Source organism: Ahaetulla prasina, chromosome 1 (genome assembly GCF_028640845.1).
Source record: "Ahaetulla prasina isolate Xishuangbanna chromosome 1, ASM2864084v1, whole genome shotgun sequence".
Taxonomy (NCBI): domain Eukaryota; kingdom Metazoa; phylum Chordata; class Lepidosauria; order Squamata; family Colubridae; genus Ahaetulla; species Ahaetulla prasina.
In genome coordinates, this window is record NC_080539.1 from 109,501,881 (window position 1) to 109,522,329 (window position 20,449).

At 37.6% G+C, this 20,449-nt stretch overlaps 1 protein-coding gene across 2 annotated transcripts in view; it reads right to left on the reverse strand.

The window, feature by feature from the left end:
* HEY2 (hes related family bHLH transcription factor with YRPW motif 2) overlaps positions 1 to 20,449 on the reverse strand; it is a 133,170-nt gene that overhangs the window by 12,681 nt on the left and 100,040 nt on the right. Inside the window, exon 2 of one of the 2 annotated variants that reach the window (XM_058172352.1) lies at positions 658 to 836. In XM_058172352.1, coding sequence (XP_058028335.1) covers positions 658 to 740 — 83 coding nt within the window. In that variant the 5' untranslated portion in view covers positions 741 to 836. Of the gene's footprint in view, positions 1 to 290; positions 515 to 657; positions 837 to 20,449 lie in introns of those variants that run through there. The other variant, XM_058172361.1, reaches the window with a different exon arrangement.

Here is a 20,449-nt window from a genome sequence, read left to right on the forward strand (position 1 = left end):
TCTCAAGTCCACCTGTCCAGCAATGCACATCACTTAAGGTTTGCAAGGTATCAATTCAAATCCAAGGGCTTTTTTTTTTTTGGACATCATCTAGTAACCTCAAGAAAGAGCAGCCTTGCTCCTTATTACAGGATCTTGCAGAATGGCATCTACTCATTCCCTTGCAACCCCCTGAAGATGTTCCTATTCCTAATGCTTTTTTTCTCTTTCCTATACTCCGAAATAAAACCTATAGCTTCCTCTTTTTCTAATACTTATAGAGGTGGCTATGATAAAAATTGTTTTGCTACCTGCCTTTCTTCTTCCTCTGCCCAAATAGCAGTCTTATGCAGGGTCATTCTGAACATCTGCATTTGGAAGTCCGGCGGAAAAACGGTTATCGGTAGGGTAAGTGAAAATATCAGTCAAAGTATAAAGAAAGTAGTGGGTAACTTAATGTAGGAGCCATGAAGTCAAAACACAGCAACAGGCAGCCCAGCGGATGAAGGCAAGGATGGCTCTTAGTCGCTGTCCCAAAACATCCACATGAGTCCAGAGTCCATGACGCTAAGCCTGAGGCACTTGCACTCCTAAATTCCCTCCCCCCCTCCCTTGAGCTGCAAGGAAGAACAAGCACAGGCTGAACGTTTAAGGAGGGGGGGGAAGGCTTTTTCTTACCCGGAATAATTACTTTCGCTCCCTACGTCTATAGTCTCGTCCATATCGCTGTCTGAGGTAGTGTCCTCGCAAGGTCGCTTCATCGTAGCCGAAGGAGACAGTCCAGCTTTCAAATCAGGAGGTAAATAGCAAGAACTTGAGGTTGTGAATAGGCTTTTTTTCTTCTTCTTCTTCTTCTTTTTTGGACAGTCTCCGGATTGAGCCCGCCTATCCCCACCCACCCCACCCACCCCAAGCCGGCGCCAAGAAATCGAACGGATTTCTGAAGCTCTTTCCCACGGTGCAGCTCAGCCTCAAGGTCCAGGCCCCGCCCAGCCGACGAAGTCACTCCCCCACTCTCCGGGAGAACCACTGGATTGAGAAAGCGGAGGAGTGAGTGACAGGCCTCCTTGCCAAGTGCTTCTGTTCCCCTCTTCATTGGCTGAATGAGGCGAAGCGGTGGCAGCGCCAAGCTCTCCCGGGTGTCTTGGAAGCGTGGGAAAGCCCCGAGCGCCTCTCGCGCACAAGGGAGACGGGGGAGGGAGAAGGGGGTGGGAGGACGGCGGGCTGGCGCTGGCTGGGAGGCACCTTCAGGTCTGCACAGCCCCGGCTGGATGGGGACAGCTAGCTTGGGCAGGAACCGCTCCTAAGCATGTGTGCCTGCTGACTGCCTCGCGGATGCCGTGCGCGCAAAGAGGAAGCGTGCACACGGACTGTTTGCAAAATGCAAACAGATTTTTTTTAAAAATCGTTCTGCGCAGACGGTTGGCGCGTCTGCTTGCACTTTTTAAACTTTAACCCCAGAAAAAAAAATGGCATGAAAACTAAGATAGGAACCAGTTAATACCTACCAAGTTTTCGGATATGAGCATCTATTTCTATACAAGAGGCACAGAATAAAGCAAAAAAATGGAACATTTCTGGAGACAGATTAACACTACATGTACACAAGCACACATACTTAACATGGGATTGGTTTCCCTACCCTTGTCCCTTTTTTATAGAGTTTTATAGAGTTATAGAGTGATTTGGGTCAACCGCTTCTTTCCCCCTCCCCATTGAATTCTAAGCACCACATATTTAAAAATATGACTTCACTTTTAAAAAAAAACCCAAGGCCACCCTTTCTCAGAAGCAGAGAAAAGCTTAAGCTAGAAGGCAGCAGTGAGGCCACTTTTGGAGCGCTTAGTTTGGAACCTGCAATAGCTTTGAAAGGTTCTATAGGATCTTGCAGTAGGAATGGCTAGCTAAAGAAAAGAATCCAGTGGATAAAGGTAAATATCTAGAAATAATATAGTTGCCTTTCAAAGAAATAGGGTCTATTTGCAGGAGTGTTTAAGAAATACTAAATGGAGACAGAATCACAATTAAGAAAAGCCAATCAATTTGCTTCTTCTGCTTTTCATTCTGCTTATTTCAACCTCAGCCCAGTATCTTGTAAAGTTAACCACTAGCATTTTCCACCTTGCAGGCATCTTCCTATACTTTCTCACAACTTCCACTCCATTTTCGTGGGCAATCCCTCAGCCTAATTGCATTTAGGATCAACAGCGTTATGTCCTGGAATCGGGCTGCTTTGAACTGGGAAACACATGGGTACCATTGACAGGTGGGGTTCCCCACCCCAGCCGCTGTTCATAGGAGCAAGCCAAGGATACAATTGTGGAAAGAGAGCAAAGGAGACAGTCAAGGTGATATTATTTCTGGTTCATGCTGCTGGTTATTGCCACCACCGCTGACTGGGTAAACATGCCTTCCCTTGTCAATTGACTCTGGTGTCATCACCCGTCTTGAGCTTCTCAAAGAGAAGGCAGGGAAAAAGTGCTTTAAGATATGATTGAAAAGGAGACAAGGAGAAAAAGAATAATCAAAGGAAGGGAGATGAAGGAAAGGGGATAAGTAACAACAGCGGAAAGGAGCAAAGACCAGAAAGAGTAAGCAGGAAACCGAGGATCATGTTGCCTCTTTGGGAAGAAAGTCAGATTCCTGGGGCGTTGGTTAAAGGCAGACGTGAAGCGGTTATACAATTAGAAGAGTGATGGGCAAATGCACCCAAATGCAGGCACTGTGATGAAAAAGTCCCTGCTGGGAAGAGTGTGGGACAACAGGCTTGCTACGGGTCTTTCTGTCCTTGTTAGCGGCACTAGGATGGCTTCCCCATGTGAACAGAAACCCGATCCATTTCAGCTTGGCTGGTTTTGGAAACATAGCCTGCACTGTCAGTCGTCCTGCCTGTCTTCCAGCAGACTTATCCTTCAACACGATTCGTCCTCAGTAACTTCCAACCCTGACAATGTCAGTTGCTTGGTTTTCACACCTATACAGTGAAGAGATACTGGATGCCCTCAGAGGTGTTGTGCGGCTGGCTTTACGAAGATAACAAACCTGCAGATTTGAAAACTAGAAGGCCTCAAAGTTAGGAGGGAGAAGTGGTAGGAATGTAAACTTTGGCCAACATTCCTCAACAGATCCTGAACATTCTGCTGAATGCATGACAAAAATCTGCCTTCTCCTCAAGCTTTTTGCCCCATAATAACTCTATATAAGGCTATGGTATGGGGGGAAAGTGGCACCTTCAACTTGATTCCCAGGTGAATTCTTTGTTCTTCTTCATTATTCACATCATCAAACAATTTTGTTTGTGAAATTGGGAATCTCTCTCTCTCTCTCGCTCTCTCTCTCTCTCTCTCACACACACACACAATGTGCTTGTTTGTGTGTGCATATAGATACCATGAAAAAAATTTTTTTTAATCTAATAGAATGGAATAATGCAGAGTGTGGTAATAAGAGGATCAAACTTTATTTGTCCACCCAAATTTCCCTTGCACGAAGTTTAACATTTCCAAGTTTGGTAAGAAAACCTTTGGTCGATGCACATAAACTAATTCTCACCTTACCTATAAAGGCGGTAAGCATATAAAATATAATAGCCGCCTATCCCCCTTTGTGGATTATGGGCAATGAAAAGACAAGACAAATACCATCTGCAAAGTCCATTTATAATTCACATTCACTAACTTTAGCGAATAGGCTATATATCGGTTTTTTAAATCCGTCCTACTAGTTCAAAAGATTCATAATGAAAAATTGTGTCACCGAACCCAAATTAAAATATCCCTCAAAGGAAATGAAAGGGGTTTCGGGAAACGAGGACCCCAAGAGAACGAATTTGCATAAAGTGAGTTTCCCCGATTAGGAGTGGCTCAAAAGAATTCCTCCGGGGAAACGATCGAGCAGCGAGGCGAAACGAGCGCCTCGCTTCTCAGCGCCTTTCGGGCAGCGGGCGCGCGGGGAAAGAGACCTGGCCGCGGCTTCTGGGACTGCGCGGGGTGGGGCTGCGCGCGGCAACGTAGGCAAGAGGCTGCAGAAGTGTAACAGAGAGCACATCCCAACCCCGTTTGCACGGGGGGCGCGTGCCGGGGAGGAACCCTGCGGGGAAGTCTGAAGAAACAATTTCAGACGTACCCGAATGAAGTGCAGTGGAGGTTCTCGAAGACAGGCAAAAAAAAAGAAGAAGTTAAAATCGAAATTAGGGCGCATGGGAACGAGTGAGGCAGTTCAAACCATGTTTAAAAGAGCAGCGCTTAAGAGTTGGAAAATTAACATTTTTGAAGGAGCGAATTGGGAGTCTGGTGGGCTAAACGCGTCAAATGAGAAACATTCGGGGAAGAACCTAGGCGATAGCAGGGAGCGCAACGGTTCCTAGGAGGAAACTTGGGTGGCTGAATAAAAGAACAAAACAAAACAAAACAAAACGCGCGTGCTTTCGCGGTGGCGCGTGCAGGTGATTAAAGGTGAGAAGTGCCGTTTTGCGAAAATACTAAAACGTGGGGGGGGGGAAGCGCGCGTGGTGCAATGAATGCAAAGCGAGGAACGTATGGCTGAGGGGTGCGGGTGCGTGCCCTCGTAGTTTAGAAAAGAAAGCCTTACTAAATTCCTTTTTCATCCACGCCCCAGGCTGTGTAATTATATATAGTGACATGTTGCATGTCGCTCTTTCATGTGGCTGTTGTTACTGTGTAAAGGCACTGTGGGATTTCATGCTTCATTGCCTCTACAGGAACATCCTTTTCATGCTGATGTTTGCAGAGTTACTAAAAAGTGCACCACTACTCAGACACAACAAAAGCAATAGCTCTCTCCCACCCACCCCCACCCCCAGCAAAAACAAGCGGTAGTTCTCAGGGTTTTTCAAAACATCCTCCACAATGGACTGATTTAACAACTGGATATATACTCTCTCTTGCAGCATTGCTTCCCCCCCGCTTTTTTGGGGGGACATATGGTGGGAATTTATAATGAAAGAACGACAGTTTTTGAAACATAAATTGAAAGACTGAAATATAAATCAAAGGCCGATATTAAACGTTTTCCTTTTTTACGTTTGAATTCCAGTAGATTTAAAATGCTTATTAAGGTTAACATCCCCAAAAAGACTTACTCGGGAGTAAGTAATCCATTGGGACTGCAAAGTAAACTTAGGTGTGTGTATGTTGCCTTTGTATCATGGTTGGACTAGAAGAAATGTAAAGTTGTACCACCTTAGATTCTATTATGATTGCTATAATAATTCTCTTTATTTTGCTTAAAGATTGTTGAAATCAAATTGGATATTTCTTCAAATTAGCTTTGCTCTTGGAATCTTTTAAAAATTCAAAAAAATTAAAATAGCAGCACAAGTGGCCTGATTTTCTTTTTAAAAACATGTTAATCATTTATTTAGAAATACAATCCTATTAACTGTTTAATGATTACCTCCAAGCACATAAAATGGAATGGGGGTGGTGTTATGATTTAGATACCATTTTTGCCACAGCTCACTTATATATGCACTTAATATGCTCTTTTAATTATTAATTGCCACCTTACCTGAATAGTATTTTTCTTGAGTTGTTTTGAGTAGGCTATGGAGGGGTTAACAAATTAAAAATAGTAAAATAATATTGCCTGCAGTGGAAAGTAATTATTAGTAATCATGGTTGTGTTCTGAAGTTTTTAAAATCTCTAAACTGTGTTTAGTGATAACACATCTTTTGAGATTTTAGGAATTTTTGTGGGCATCATGAAGATACCAATGATGGACTTTTTTTCATCTGCCTGTCATCTCCCTGATTAATTTATTTTCATAATAGCTTTATATTAAAATAGTTTAAGGTGTACCAATCCTATCTGATATTTCTAAGACTAGATTTTATTCATTGTAATTAAATGATTTGTCACTTCTATTTATTGTCATTTTGTGAATATAAGAATCAAAGCCAGATGCCTATGCCTTTGATTTGGCATTAAAATAATGGACATTGCATGTAAATAAAACATGGTTAGGATTTAATTATGTAGCTTAGAGGTCTGATTTAGAAGAATGCCACAGAATAAACACATATACTTGAAAACTGTAATAAAAGGTAACTTCTTTCAAATAAATGTAGTGAACATTTGGCTTTAAATTCCACTAAAATTAGTGGAAAATGAATACTTGTGAATGACAGCCTAGTTGTAGACTTTATTCAAAGACCCAAAGAATTGGATTTGAGCCATTTTATATTCAACCAGGAGGGAAGATGAAGTAAACATATGGGGAAAATAGATCAACAGATATTTCAAAGGAATATATCATGTGTTAACGTTTAGACAGTTTTCTTGGTTCCAGATTCTGTTTAGTGATGCTTAACTTGTAGATTTTAAGTTAGGCTCATAAAAGATCTGTGAAAACCTTACTGTCTGAAAATTATGCAATTAAAACAAAGAAAAGCTTTATGATTTATAAAAAGTTACCTTGCAATAATCAGTAATTCAGTTTAAAAATATTCCTAAGTATTATGCTTACTTGAAAACCATTTTGTGAAACCTATGTGGATGTAGATAGTGACTACATAACGATGGAAGACATACCAATTGTGGGCTAGTTTATATGAATAAATGAAGCTGCCTTTAAACTAGTTAGTTGGTTTATTTAGTTGTTTACTTATTTTCTTCAGCAAGGGGAAACTTGAGGTGAAATGCCAGGATTTCTTAGATGCAAAAAATATCTGAGAATGTATCTTATTATCATGGAGAAAGATTCCTTGTGTCTGATACCTAATAATAAAGCTGAGTGCATGCTTCAAAAATGATTCAGAAGAGCTTTTGATTTCGTGCAAACATAGCATGTATTGGCTATTCTGCCAAGCAGGCTACCTTTATTTCGGGCATAAGCCTTGAAAACAAAGATGCTGCTGTTTTAAGAATCACGTTGAGTTGGTTCCACAAAGCAGCAGCATTGTTTTATAATGCTCATGGAGAACCCCCAAAAAGAGAATCTACTTAGCAGTTGGGTATTGTGCTTGTACAAAGGCTAACATACTTCTTCCCAGTCATTTTCAGAATGTGCAGTGTGGTGTGCCATAGTTCAGATAAAGGCATGGCAGGTTTGCTGTTATAAGTAATGGTAAGAATATACCATTCTCTTTGCATAAATTTTATAGTCAATTTTATTTTTATATTCTATATTTCTATATACTATATCCCATTTGGTTATGGTGTCAGTTTGGTTTCTAGATTAGCAGTGAAAAAATGATTGGATAGATGGAAATTGTTTTTGATCTCCAATGTCATTTTGGTTTTTATAGATCATAGTCTCCATTTCCCTTCTCAATATATCAAGTTTTATATTCCAGTCTCCAACTACAGACAGTCCATCTTGCTTGCATGGTCTGTTAATTACAGCTTTACTTTGACTACAAGCCTCATTGGCCTCCTCTTCTTCTGCATAAGTGAGTGAAATATAAACTTGAATAATTAAATAATCATATTAAAAGTTTGTCAGCAAACTGATATTATTCAGTCAATAATTGGATGTTACCCAAGTACATTTGCCATATCCTTCTTATGATAGAAACACCACTTTTCACTTTTTATGCGTTCTGGGAAGTAAATAATCTTTTTATGCGTTCTGGGAAGTAAATAATCTTCTGACTGAAAGTATTTAATTCCAGTCCATTTTAATTTGTTGATGCCTAATATGACAGTGTCTGATTCATTTCATCTTGTTAAGCTTTTCCATGTTCATGTATTTTAGGTTCCATGTTCCCACTGTAATTCTGTTTTTGCAGCTTTGAATTTGAATTGGTTTCCTCTTTCTAGCCTTCCAAGTTGCTTGACCATGCAGTCTGCTACAGCACACCTGGCAAGGCCTATGAAATGGATATAAAATCCATAAATTAAAAACATTTCAAAAGCAACCAACTGACTACTGTAGAACACACACCAACTAAAACCCTGTGAAACATCTTAAGCCAATCAAAAGATTCAGTAACCCAAGAATAATAAAATAGGAGTCATCTACATCATACAGTGTAAGGACTGTAACATTCTCTACTGTATATAGGACAAAAACATATCCATGAACACCAACTAGCAGTTATAATATATGATGAAAACATAATCTACAAATACATGGAAATACTTAATCATAGCTTCAACTGGAAATAGATTTAGTATTTTAAAAAATTTGGGAGGGCCAATTTCACAAGGAGTGGGAACTAATGCATTAATGTATTAATCAGTATTCAACTAGGGGGAATAATACGTGTGTGTGTGTGTGTGTTAGTCTTTTTTGATGCATCTTTTTAATGTTTTGATTGTGTTTTGCCTTTTTAGGGATTTTTTTGGAGTTTTGTATTTTGCATTTTAACTTCACCTTGAATTATATATATATAATTTCATATATAGCATCCTAGAGCAGACTAAATCCAAAAATACTAGAGAATTCTTAGGAGCTTGGCAACCATCAATTGACACATAAAGATAAACCACAGTTACACACCAATAAAAAGAGACAATAAAAACCTAAGAAGGAAACGAAAAGATTACCGCACTTTCCCTCCAGCAGCCCACATTCAGATAAGCAGAGATCAGCATCAGACAAACAGGAAGAAAACAATAATCTAATCAAGGAACCACCAAGGAGAAAACCATACTACTACCAAAATTGGCAGGGCAAGTTGCTATATATAAACCGGCAGCAAAACCCACATTCACATAGATGATGCTATCTATTTGGGTAATGAAACATCTATAAGGAAACCACTAAGCTCAGAGAGCATCAAAAACTCCCCAGTTCAGTACTGAGTTACAGATATTTTCTTCCATTATTCTTATATTCACCAAAAAAGGTGCCTGCTTGCTTCAGGTGGGCATCTGGAATGACAGTCATGCCTTGGGTGATCCTGCTGGGACTATCTACTTTTGGCATAAACTATCAGTGTTCTTTGCTCACCTGTCTCAGGAATACCCTTCATCACAGTGAGGCAACTCAGCAGGATTTGAAGTTGGGATGGGGGAAGATGTTCAAATGCAGCAGTATAGTAAAATGAAAAATACAAAATAATAAATCGTATAGTATATAAATGGCATGCTATAGTTGTACATACATACACATATTGTGAAATTCCCATGTGACTTAAATAAATGAATCATAAGAGTTCGTGACAAAGAATGCTGAATTAACTGTATTCAGTTTCAGGGACATCTGTCAATGCTAGGAAAAAAGGGAGTTTCCAAGTGAGGGATTGCTACTGGATACTGCTCCCTATCATCTCTAGGTTGAAGTGGACTCTTGACATTTAAAGCTACAAAAGTAAGGGCTGATATGATATTCATAGTTGACCTGCAGTTTAAATAAGATTGGAGCTAATGTCATCTTGAGAACAGATGAAATTCTATAAGTATAATTTTGGAAACATTATCTATCCACCTGCTATAATTGGTGAGTAAGAAGTTAAGATAAACCCCATGCAAACGTGTGTAGTTTCAGCATTCCAAAATTAATTACTTACATATAAAATATTTGTATTATAGTATAGAAATGGAAAGGAAATCTTTGTTTCTACAGAAGAGAATATCAGTGTAGGTATCCCCACTGATTTTATCCTTGCAAGCTTACCCCCAAGCAAAGCAAATGGGGGAGCCAGCAGGAATGGGAGGGAGGGAGGGAGAAAGGAAGGAAGACTGACTGCTGGTCATAAAGGGTCATAAGAGTCATAAATCTTGTCTGCCAGTTTCTCACAAGGAAACTCAACGGGGAAACTAGTAGGAAATTGGAAATAGCTACTGCTCCTACTGTTGTTTGACCATCCATAGTCATTATGTTTCTCTATTTAGGTAAGGAAATATCTCTGAAATGATAACCCATTGGGGCATGGGTTGTTTAGTATGAGTATAAATGCAGTCCTTTTTAAATTATTGCCTGGTACAGCGACTGTTTGCAGTTATGACGGAAATTAGATCATAAGCAGTTTCATTTTGATCAGATTGCAAGTCCCAATTGTAGTTGCTAATGAGAACTACCTATACACATATATATTCTTTTATCAATAGGAATAGAATCTTGCCATGTAGTCTACGTATGTAAAGATGTTTTATATTGCTGCAAATATACAATTAATTGAATAATTATGTTGAGGTTAAGGTGTCATAGCCATCACAAAATTTAAGCTAATTAGATAGAAATTAAGATATTAAATTGTCTTAAATTATATACCAAAATGAAATGTTTATTGGAAATGTAATGAATTAGTTCAGAATCAAATCAAAATCAAGGGTCTTCATCCATTAATCTTGGAAATAATCCCATTTGTATTAGGATGTAGTTCTACCTTTCTTCTGTAATCTCCAATTAAACAATATATTTTTACCAAATCTTTCTGAGATTTCATGGATACATTGGTTCTGAAGAACTCATGTTTTATGCTACTATAAATTGGATATCATATTTTGTGTTAAGTTGTTTGATGTCGTTAAGATAATTTGCATGGTCTGAAAATCTCCCAGTTTATTTCTACCTGCTTCTTTTCTATTTATTCCTGTTTGAATATTTAATATCATCCATCGTAATTACATTGTTGTCAACAAATAGTCAGTTTTTAATTTTTAATTTGTTTAAGAATCATCTAAGAATATTAATGCAATAAATAGCTGATTTTACAGATTACATTTAATCTCATAGTTTATTATTGAAAATTTACATGTTCCGTTTTAGGTTGCTAGTATTGCTTGTTTTATCCAATTTCTAGACTAGCTGTTCCCTTTAGTTGTGCTGCACTCTTTAGTTGTACTGCAAAGCAACTCCCATAATCTGCACACATATTTGGAAGGTGCAAAATCTGGAAAAAGTGATTTAGGCTAAATTGTCATAATACCATGATTAGTTGATATATGCAGGCAGTAAAATCCAGTGTTAACATTACTCTAAGAATAGTGACTATTGTACATTATAGGGTATATTTCAAGAATTTAAAGTATTCTTACATGATCTATTAGAGTTAGTCATTATTACTTGTTTAATCCTATTTTGGATATTGAGGGCAGAGACTAAAGATTAGTATTTATTTTAAGAGCCAAACTACACATTGATAAGAAAAAACTAGCACACAGGATTCTCTGAAATTGAAAAGACTAGCAGTGCTAGAGAAATTTTGACTTTCTTCCCAACACTGTTTTTTGAATCTAAAGTGTACTTCTAAAGTAGCTAAAGCTATATAAGGACAAGCAAGTATTTAAATTTTCATGCTAAAAGGTGGCACGAAGACTCCTAGAATGTTTAACTGTATAATCTCTTCAAGACACTTCCTTTACTTTCTCTACAATTAGCATATTGTTATCATTAAGTCACATTTGTTTCTTCATGACCCTGGATTGTCTCAATAACAATTTTAAACTCATACTCATAAAGTCATATTTGTGTCATCAATGAGAGTACCAAAGCAACTTGTCTCTTGTTAACCTTTGATTACATTTAATCTTTGCATGCATCAGGATCTTATTCAATGATTATGTGCTCTGTCATCTGTCCCAAATATTTTAACTCGGTGCTTCTGGTAAACAATCCGGTTTTATTTTCTCTAATACTGAATTATTTATTAGTCTTTTGGTTCAAGATATGCCCAGTAATTTTGTTCATCAACACAATTTAAAACCTACCCTTTAATTGTGATGAATAATTATCACAAATAATAGCACTGGCACATCTTGTCCTCTTCTTGCGGCAAATGCTAAAAAGGGATAGAATTAGATTAGGAAAGAGTTCACATATTTTTTGTAGTGCCATCATTCTGATCATATTTGAAATCTTGCAGTGGGATCTGCATCTCTTTGTGTGTCTCTCTACATGTGTATTGATGTATGTATGTAAGTATGTATGTATGGATAGATAGATAGATAGATAGATATGCACAAACACACATTTTCATTTCTCCTGTTTTCTGATAACTTCTTTATATTGTTTTGAAAAGGTTAGCTGGCTGAAGAAGGCATGAATTGATGGACAATTGAGGAATATCAGGGATCAGAACTTGTAATTTCATTGAGGTATCCTCTGCATTCCCTGTCATTGAACCGTAAAAGCTTATTACCATTTTCTGTCATCTCATGTGACTTGACCCCAAAAATACCAGGCACATTTATGGCACAGAATAAATTTCAAGTAGACACCTACTGATTGACACAACTGAGATTTTTAGTCTTCGTATATACAAAAAAAGAATTATGCAGGTTGACTACAAGGATGTCAAAGGCATTCTTCTAGCTACTCAGGAAGGAATGTGCTTGAATGTGAACCTCTTGTCTCAACACTTCTCTTTTTAGTATTGTATACATATCAGCCCGCTGGTAGTAGAGTGCTCATAATTCTACTCATAGGCTGAGTTCTGCTATGTCAGTTTACTCTCCAGTACCTTCCAATTTGTTTGCCTTTGTAGTTCTCTACATTAGTAACACAATGTTCTACCGTATTCTGTTTCCCAAAATTATAACAGAAGACATTTTACTTCCAGAATGATATTGTTCTGTTCCTTTTGGTTTCCCCAAATTTACCTCACTAATATCAAGTTATGTTTTTTTCAGTTAGGTTATTTTTCACATAGTGGGCTTTCTGATAGTATGTTTATTCAGCCAAAAAAATGCTATTTTTTTAAAGGAAAACATATATTCCTATCATGGGTCTTGTTCTAAGTCTGGAAATAATTTTCATTTGGAATGGAACTGTCTCCAGACTAAATTGATTCTTTTACCTATGTTGTAATGATATTGTCACTTTCTTCTAGACCTGTAAAATCAATGGATTACAGTTCCAATGCTAATCCACATTGTCCTGATATTATAATCTCTGTTTTAAAAACTGGGTTCACCCCTGCATTGTATCATGTACTGTATCTCATTCACACATTCCCTACCACCCAGAACCATTCCTTACTTGCCCAATTTCCTTTTCCTTTTTAATGTTTAATTGGCTTTGCATTTCTTACATGCTTATCTCTTGTCTTAATCTTTAAAAAGCACACAACATTTCAGTTCCTTCCAACAATGACAAAAAATAAACACAGTATATTTATGAATCATATAATTTCTTTCCCTGCTTACTTGAAAAAGCTGTATAGTTCAGAGTGGCAAATCTTTAAAGTCTAGGAACAATTCACTATGGCTCTTCCTTCTAAGATGAGTAAACCCCATGATCAGAAATGGATAGGACCATGTCACTTAGATTAGATAAAAATGCTCCTTTCTGAATTGTTCTCAAGATACCAAGTACACCATTGTAGCTTATTTTAATGCAAGTCACGTAGGGACACATAGTATTTTCTGATATTCAGGGATATTTGGTGGCATTTTTCTTCATGTGATAAATTATCTTGGCCTTGGTCTATTGTAATAGGCAACATTATTAATTAATTAAATTGATATGCTGCTCATGTCACTACCTGAATTGACTCTTATCCAGGACTGCATTTTTACTTCTAATCATTTGTTTCTTCTTTTAAGGTAAGGCAAGAGTTGCAGTTGGAGGGGCAACACAATGAATTGGTTTCCCATGAATGGGAAGGACCAGAATCTGGTGGGGGTGTTGTATTTCATTTTGATCTTGTGTGTTTATTTTTGAAACAAATTAAGCCTACCTGACTTAAATTATTGCAATTATTGTAACATGACAAACTTGATCTAGCCAGCTTTGATCTTAAACAAATTGCAAAACCAAATTTTATTAAGCTAGCATTAATTCTTGCTTTGGTGATAGGTTGCACTCAATTTAGTTTATCAAACATTCTTCAATCTCTTTTAAATCCTTTTCAAATGCTTGACCTATCTCCAGCAAAGCTGGCTGGGGAATTCTGGGAGTTGAAATCCTCCAGGCTTAAAGGGGCCTCTGGTGGCTCAGACTGCTAAGACAGTCTGTTATTAACACAGCTGCTTGCAATTACTGCAGGTTCAAGTCCCACCAGGCCCAAGGTTGACTCAGCCTTCCATCCTTTATAAGGTAGGTAAAATGAGGACCCAGATTGTTGGGGGCAATAAGTTGACTTTGTATATAATATACAAATGGATGAAGACTATTGCTTAACATAGTGTAAGCCGCCCTGAGTCTTCGGAGAAGGGTGGGATATAAATGTAAATTAAAAAAAAAAGTTGCCAAGGTTAGAGACCCCTGATCTAAGGGAATCATATGATTAGTGACAGACAGGTAAGTCATTTCTGAAATATAGTGGAAAAACTGGAGATATAGTGGAAAAATTGGAGATAAGTAACAACTTTTGACACTTATTCCAAAACTATGCATTTTCTTTTCTTTTTTTTTCCAAATCAGCATCAATCTATATTTTCTGGTCAGACTGTATGTTAGACTGGCCAGAGTGTTACTTTTTCTCCTCATTTTAGAAAGACGCTATGAGGTTTTGATTATCAGGTACTTTCAATATTAGAGCTAATAGCAGTAATAGCTACTTTTTAAGTAAAGCACAAACTCTTGAGCCCAGTTCTGAGTTTTCTATAATTGCATGGAATACAGAATTAGTACTTGGCTTGCAACTTAGACTTGCTCATTTATCTAGTTGTCCAGTCCTAGATAGGGTTTCTCTGATAATGTATTCTTCAAAATTTTCCAGTTGTATCACTAAATGAGGTCATGAATATCTTCTAATTGACCCTTCGCCTCAGAATAACCTCTTTTTTTTTTTTTAAGCAATCAGTCATGCTATATTTGCAGAGGTATTGCAGGATGCCAGATTCAGGATCTGACATTTTACTGAAGTGCTTCTTAGTCATTCTTAGTCACAGGTTCATGCTTGTGTTTTATTATTTTTTTCAAATGCAATCAGTGGCAATTTTGTTTTCTTGATAGGTGGATTCCAAGCATTAGACAAAGCTCTTTTGATTTTGTCACCCAAAGGGTGAGAGGAACAGTTTACAGTAGCTTCTTGTACTTTTAACACTAGCTGTCCTGTGCTGATGGTAAGAGAAAAGGAGAAACTCTTTAAAAAGCAGCAGTGAATAAACTAGATGGAATAGCTGGAGAAACAAAATAATAATAATAATGATAATTTTGTGGATTTTACAAACTACATTAATGCCCTTCCCCAAAAAGATTAAAAGATTTGTTCATGATTATATAGTACAGCAAGGAGAGTATCTGATATTTACTGAATATTTCTCCATGAGAAACAGTTACTTCCAAAAATAAAAGTAAAAATTAATTTCTTTGTTTACCCACTTTGGGAAAACCCAAAGCCCCCCCCTAAATTGTTCCATAAAATATTATTTTATTATGAGAAAACTCCTGAGAATACCATAAAAACAAACAATCCAAAGATCGAACTAATCAAACTGGAGTTCTTACTTGAAGCACAAATGATCAGCCTCAAATTATCCTACTTCAGAGACATTATGCAAAAAACTGCTCTCTGGAAAATGCTCTAATGCTAGGAAAAGTGAAAGAAAAGAGAATAAAAGGATGACTATAAACAAAGTGAATATGCTCAGCTACAACTGAATACACTAGAGAAATAAAATATATTAATAATGTAGCGAAGGGACACAGAAAGTAATTCAATGGTTTAAGAATGTGGACGAAGAAAAAAAAGTTGAAAAAATAACTGATGGTGCAATGCTTATTCTAAGATTCACTGAATTTCATAATTTGCATAGGACTGCAGGCATTCACACAATATAAAAACAAAACCCTATTTCCTGTAGTGTAGATGAAAATACCCACTTCTATGTTTAGATGCTTGTTTGGGTGTCTGGAAAGTAGACTGCTTGTCAAGTTTTGTGACTTTGTTTTAGTCATCAATATGCTAAAGAATGAGTGATTCCTACTTTTTACCTTCTAAAGGCAATATTGAGATATACAGAATAAAGGTCTAGGTCAAAGAGAGAACAAAGGAGTTCAGGTAAGGTTACATACATGACACTACCTTTAAATGCAAGTTTCATCCTACTTTTTGATTGCAAAGATCCGAGCAGAGAAGAAAAAGAAAAGTGTTCCCACAATGGTTTAGTGTTACAGGTCACTCGGGGCAGAAGAGAATTCACTGAAACATGGAGAGACCAGGAATCCAATTAGCTTCCAAAGGAAGCTTCTTTGTGGCACAGTGAAAGAGCTCACAATGTCAGCTGTAATACACGTGTTGAATCTTGTTAGAGTCTAATTATACAGGAAATTAATGATGTCATTAAGAATTCTAAGTCCTCTTTAAATTGCATCTTTTCTTCGGGAACAATTTTAACTTGTCTGCAAATCCTCTGAGGTAAGACAAACAGACATGGGGGTCTGATCGATGGTCAGCTGGTCAATGAGCAGCATAGTCAGGTTGACATAATATTGGTTCCAATAACTAGGCATGGGTAGGTTTAAGGTAAGTTCCCTCTCCAATCACAGTCTCAGTATAAATGACCTGGTAAATCGATTATGACTGGGGAGGGAGAAAATGTTCTAGAGAATAATACCTGCAAATAACTGAGAAGCGACATGTTATGAAAGATGAATAGTTGAGGGTATCAGTAAGTCTTCACTGTGTCACAAAAATTAAACTGAATAATGCCAAAAGCTAGATGATACTAGCCTCTTAAAATATTTGTAAACTTATAATGCGATCAAAATCACAAACATGTAAAATTAAAATAACACGTTTTAAAACATCATGGTATAACAAATTAGTGTTTTCAAATGAAAAATTATAAAAGGAAAGAATATGCACATGCATATATTTACACATACCAAAAATTGAAAACTGGTGCATTTTTCTAACACTGTAGCTCAAATGTTATTCTAATCTAAAACAAAAACGCATTAATGTCCCTCCTCGTCATGATACCATAATGATATATGTCATTGTGCAAACGAATAAGGAGAAAAAGTAAACATAAACACATAGAGACTCTTGAATCAGCTATTTTTCATGAGTAAAATCTGTGATCTGTATTCAAGAGGATGATTGAGAAGTAGGCTTAGGTCCAAGAAAACTTACCACAAGCAGCAGAATCCCCTAAGAAGTAAATTATGGTCTAAACTTTACTGCATAGATAATCCCTTGGAATTTTTTCTTTGATTCATGTGACTTCCATCACAACAAATCTCTTTGCAATCCAAACCACATGAATTGATATCATTTAGAATTAAAGATGAAAAAGAAAAGCATGTTGGCTGAGACACCAGTTAATTCAAGCAAATTCAACATGAAGGCTGTCTTCCTGCTATAGGCCTCGTATTTATGCAAGGAGGAGGTATCCGCACTCATCCTTAAAGACAGCATCTTGTAATATCGTACTGCTCGGTTTCTAAAAACTAGGGGCAGTTGAATAGTAGAAAAGAATAAAGAGTAGAATACAAGTATGTTTTGTCATCAAGAAAGGAAAGAGTCCATATAGGCTAATTGGTTACGAACTTCCTGCGATCAAGGGTTCTATGTGTTGATTTGGGGACAGGTCTAAAGTGGGAAAGAATCATTGGGAATTCAGTGGTTTTGCCTTATATAATAAATGCTTTCCTGTTTAAATAAACATCTTTTGATCCAAGCAGCCTAACTATTCAAGGTAAAGTACATGAATTTCCCCCTCCTTGGTATCTTCACAACAGCCTCATAAGGCTCATTATTTTGAAAAGGCAAAATTAGCTGTGCATTGATCAATGAACTGACTTCATGGTTCACTCAGACCTCAACCAATGCTTCCTTGGTCTTGAATATGCATTCTACCATTGGACAATGTTGGCTTTAATTATTATCGTTCTCATCTCTTTTTTTCTTCTGCTCCTACTTCTCCTCCTCCCTTTTCTTTCCTTCCTGATACATGCCTCGGCAACCTACAGATGGAAAGCCTCTAATACGAAAAGACATTTGAATGTGTGCTGCAATGTGATCAAAATTCCGCTTTTTTGTAAGTGTGAATTTGATCATGCTGCCCTTTGTGTGTGAAGGTGGATTCAGCCCTGCTGTTGCGACTGCCTTCTTGACTTTCTTGACACCTTCTCACAGATGCTGCTGGTTTGAATTTCAAGCCAGCAATTCTCTCAAGCCAACCTACCTTGCATGACAGAAGAGGTGACTCCTACATGTGCTACCTTGGTCTCCCAGAAAGAGAGAGATTCTAAATGTATCTCTGATGAACTTTGCATAAATCAAGTCCCCTCCTCTCGGTTTGAGTAGTTGACAGGAAAAATAAGCAATTCAGAATAATATGCTACATTTTCACTGCATGGGAAAAGGATTGCTACTCAGCTCTTGGCTCCAGACGGTTAACAAAGGAGTGAGAAATGTCCAGTAATTTTTTTTTAATGTAGAAATAAGTTAAAGAGCCCTCCTTTGTCTTCTAAATGAAAGTAGCAATGCTTTTGAACGAGTGGAGATGGTTTCACTGTGAATTTGTGAGGTTAGCAATACAGCTGGGATGCCGAGTCTGTGGGCTGGATGGAATGAGTAGAATGTGTTTGATCAGTCTCCTTACTTGTATTAGGCAGAATTGACATGAAAGGAATATGGAGAAAATGTGCATGAAGGCTGAACAGGTTCTGTGGAACAATTCTAAAAGATCTGTTTTTTCAGGGGCAATTTATGCCCTGCCTCTTTGGTTCAAGCAATTTAAATAAAAGGCTTCTGCTTTTATTTTTGGATTTTGCTTAACAGATTTCAGGATTTTCCTCTAATCTAGTAAGGAACATGTGTATAATGCACATTTTTAGCAGTTTGTGCTTTTAGATCATAAGTACATTTCATTATATCAGCCTTACCACTCTAGTATCTTCCAGATGTGTTGGACTTCAATTCCCAACTACAATCCTGATGGTAACTATCACAGGGCAGTAGGTGGGGAGGGAAATGACAGGCACTACTACCTGTGCAGTTGTTTTTTGCAGGTTCACTTGCTCTGCATATGTACCCTTGAAGTAACCATATCACCAGCATTTGAACCAAGACCTGCAAATTGGATGCTCTTTCTCTTGGTATCACCCTTCTCTATTGCTTTGCAGATATCTTAAAACAGCATCAATCCCTGTTGGTCAGAGAATATAGTACATACTTATCAAATAATACGTCTTCTCCACCAGAAAATAAATAACTGTTCTTTCTATATATAGACAAATGTCCTTTGCCATTTTGTTCTATAAATGTCAGTCAAATCAAGCAACTACCCATGAAGGAATGTTAGGTTTTTTTTTATTTTTCAAATGCCTTCATACATGGAGTCCATTTGAAACCCTGACAGCAGTTTTTTACTCAGTTTAAAAATTGTTCCTTTATATTGGAATTGGGAAAGAATCATTTTTTATTCTGGATGGTGGGAGGCTGTTCTTGGTGCTATTGTTGTGGTTTTCCCCAGAAATGCATTGGTTTCAGATGGTTTTTGAATGCAAAATGGCTGCTGGCATAAAGCACAGCCAGCTGGTTTGTCATTTAGATGGGATGGTCATTTTAGTGGAGTAAGCATTATGAATATATACATTTATAGAGGCTATTCCCACTAACTGTTTGCTATGACACCCTCCTGGTTTGACAACACTAATCTTCCCCTTTGTCTGCACAATGTGGTCTTCATTCTATTTTCAATCCTTGAATGAAAGAGCCTTGTTGATACTGATCGTGCTGATGCAAACCTAGTTTTTCCTCCTTTAAAACAGTGTCTCTCAACCTTGGCAGACTTAAGGAGTGTGATCTTCAACTCCTCAGTTTTCCACTTTTCGCACAATCATGAGGGGGAAAATGTAATTCCACACCCCTTACTGCCACGGAAATAAAGGCAGTGTGCAGTACTAGGTGGGATGAAAGTTTGAATTAGGCAGGCTGGGTGTTTTCTCTCTCTAGTTACCAGCCACCCTGCGCATCACATTTCTCTACTAATTTTTGAAATCTCCGTGGGCCCTTTGTTTCTTGAATTCCTTTCCTACTGGTCACATCCCCACACCCACTTTTGAAGCTAAATTTTCTCCAATCCCCCAGCATGGAAGAAGGGCATACTCTGAAATGACTCAATCTCTGTTATTTTATTTGTTGAGGAAGCGGAAGATGGAAGATGGAAGATAGAAGAAGAGGAGGAGGAGGAGGAGAAGAAGAAGAAAGATTTGTGAGTTTTGATTTAACAATATTATGAAATGTAAAGATCTTCATCTTCGATGCCATACTCTTGTTGTTTCCTCCATGCAAGGGCCAAAAAATAAAGATTGGGATAGGGACTGTTATTTCATATTTGCATGTTTCCTTGTCTTTGTTTTGTGCTTTCCAAGTTGACCCTGCATCCATCTTGCATGCAGACAGTAAGGCAATCTTGTAAGACTCTGTAACAACCCAGATGGGTAAATAAAAACATGATTCTGATGCATTGGTTGCTTTATCTTAAAGCAGCTGCATCTTTTCCTGGGATTTCCCAGGCACTTTGATTTAATACAGGATCCTCAACCCCTTGGCTGTGTACTAATACCAGTTCATGGCCTGTTAGGAACTGGGCTGCACATCTGTAAGTAAATGGAGGGTGAGCAAGTAAAACCATCCCCCTCTTGCTCTGTGGCAAATTT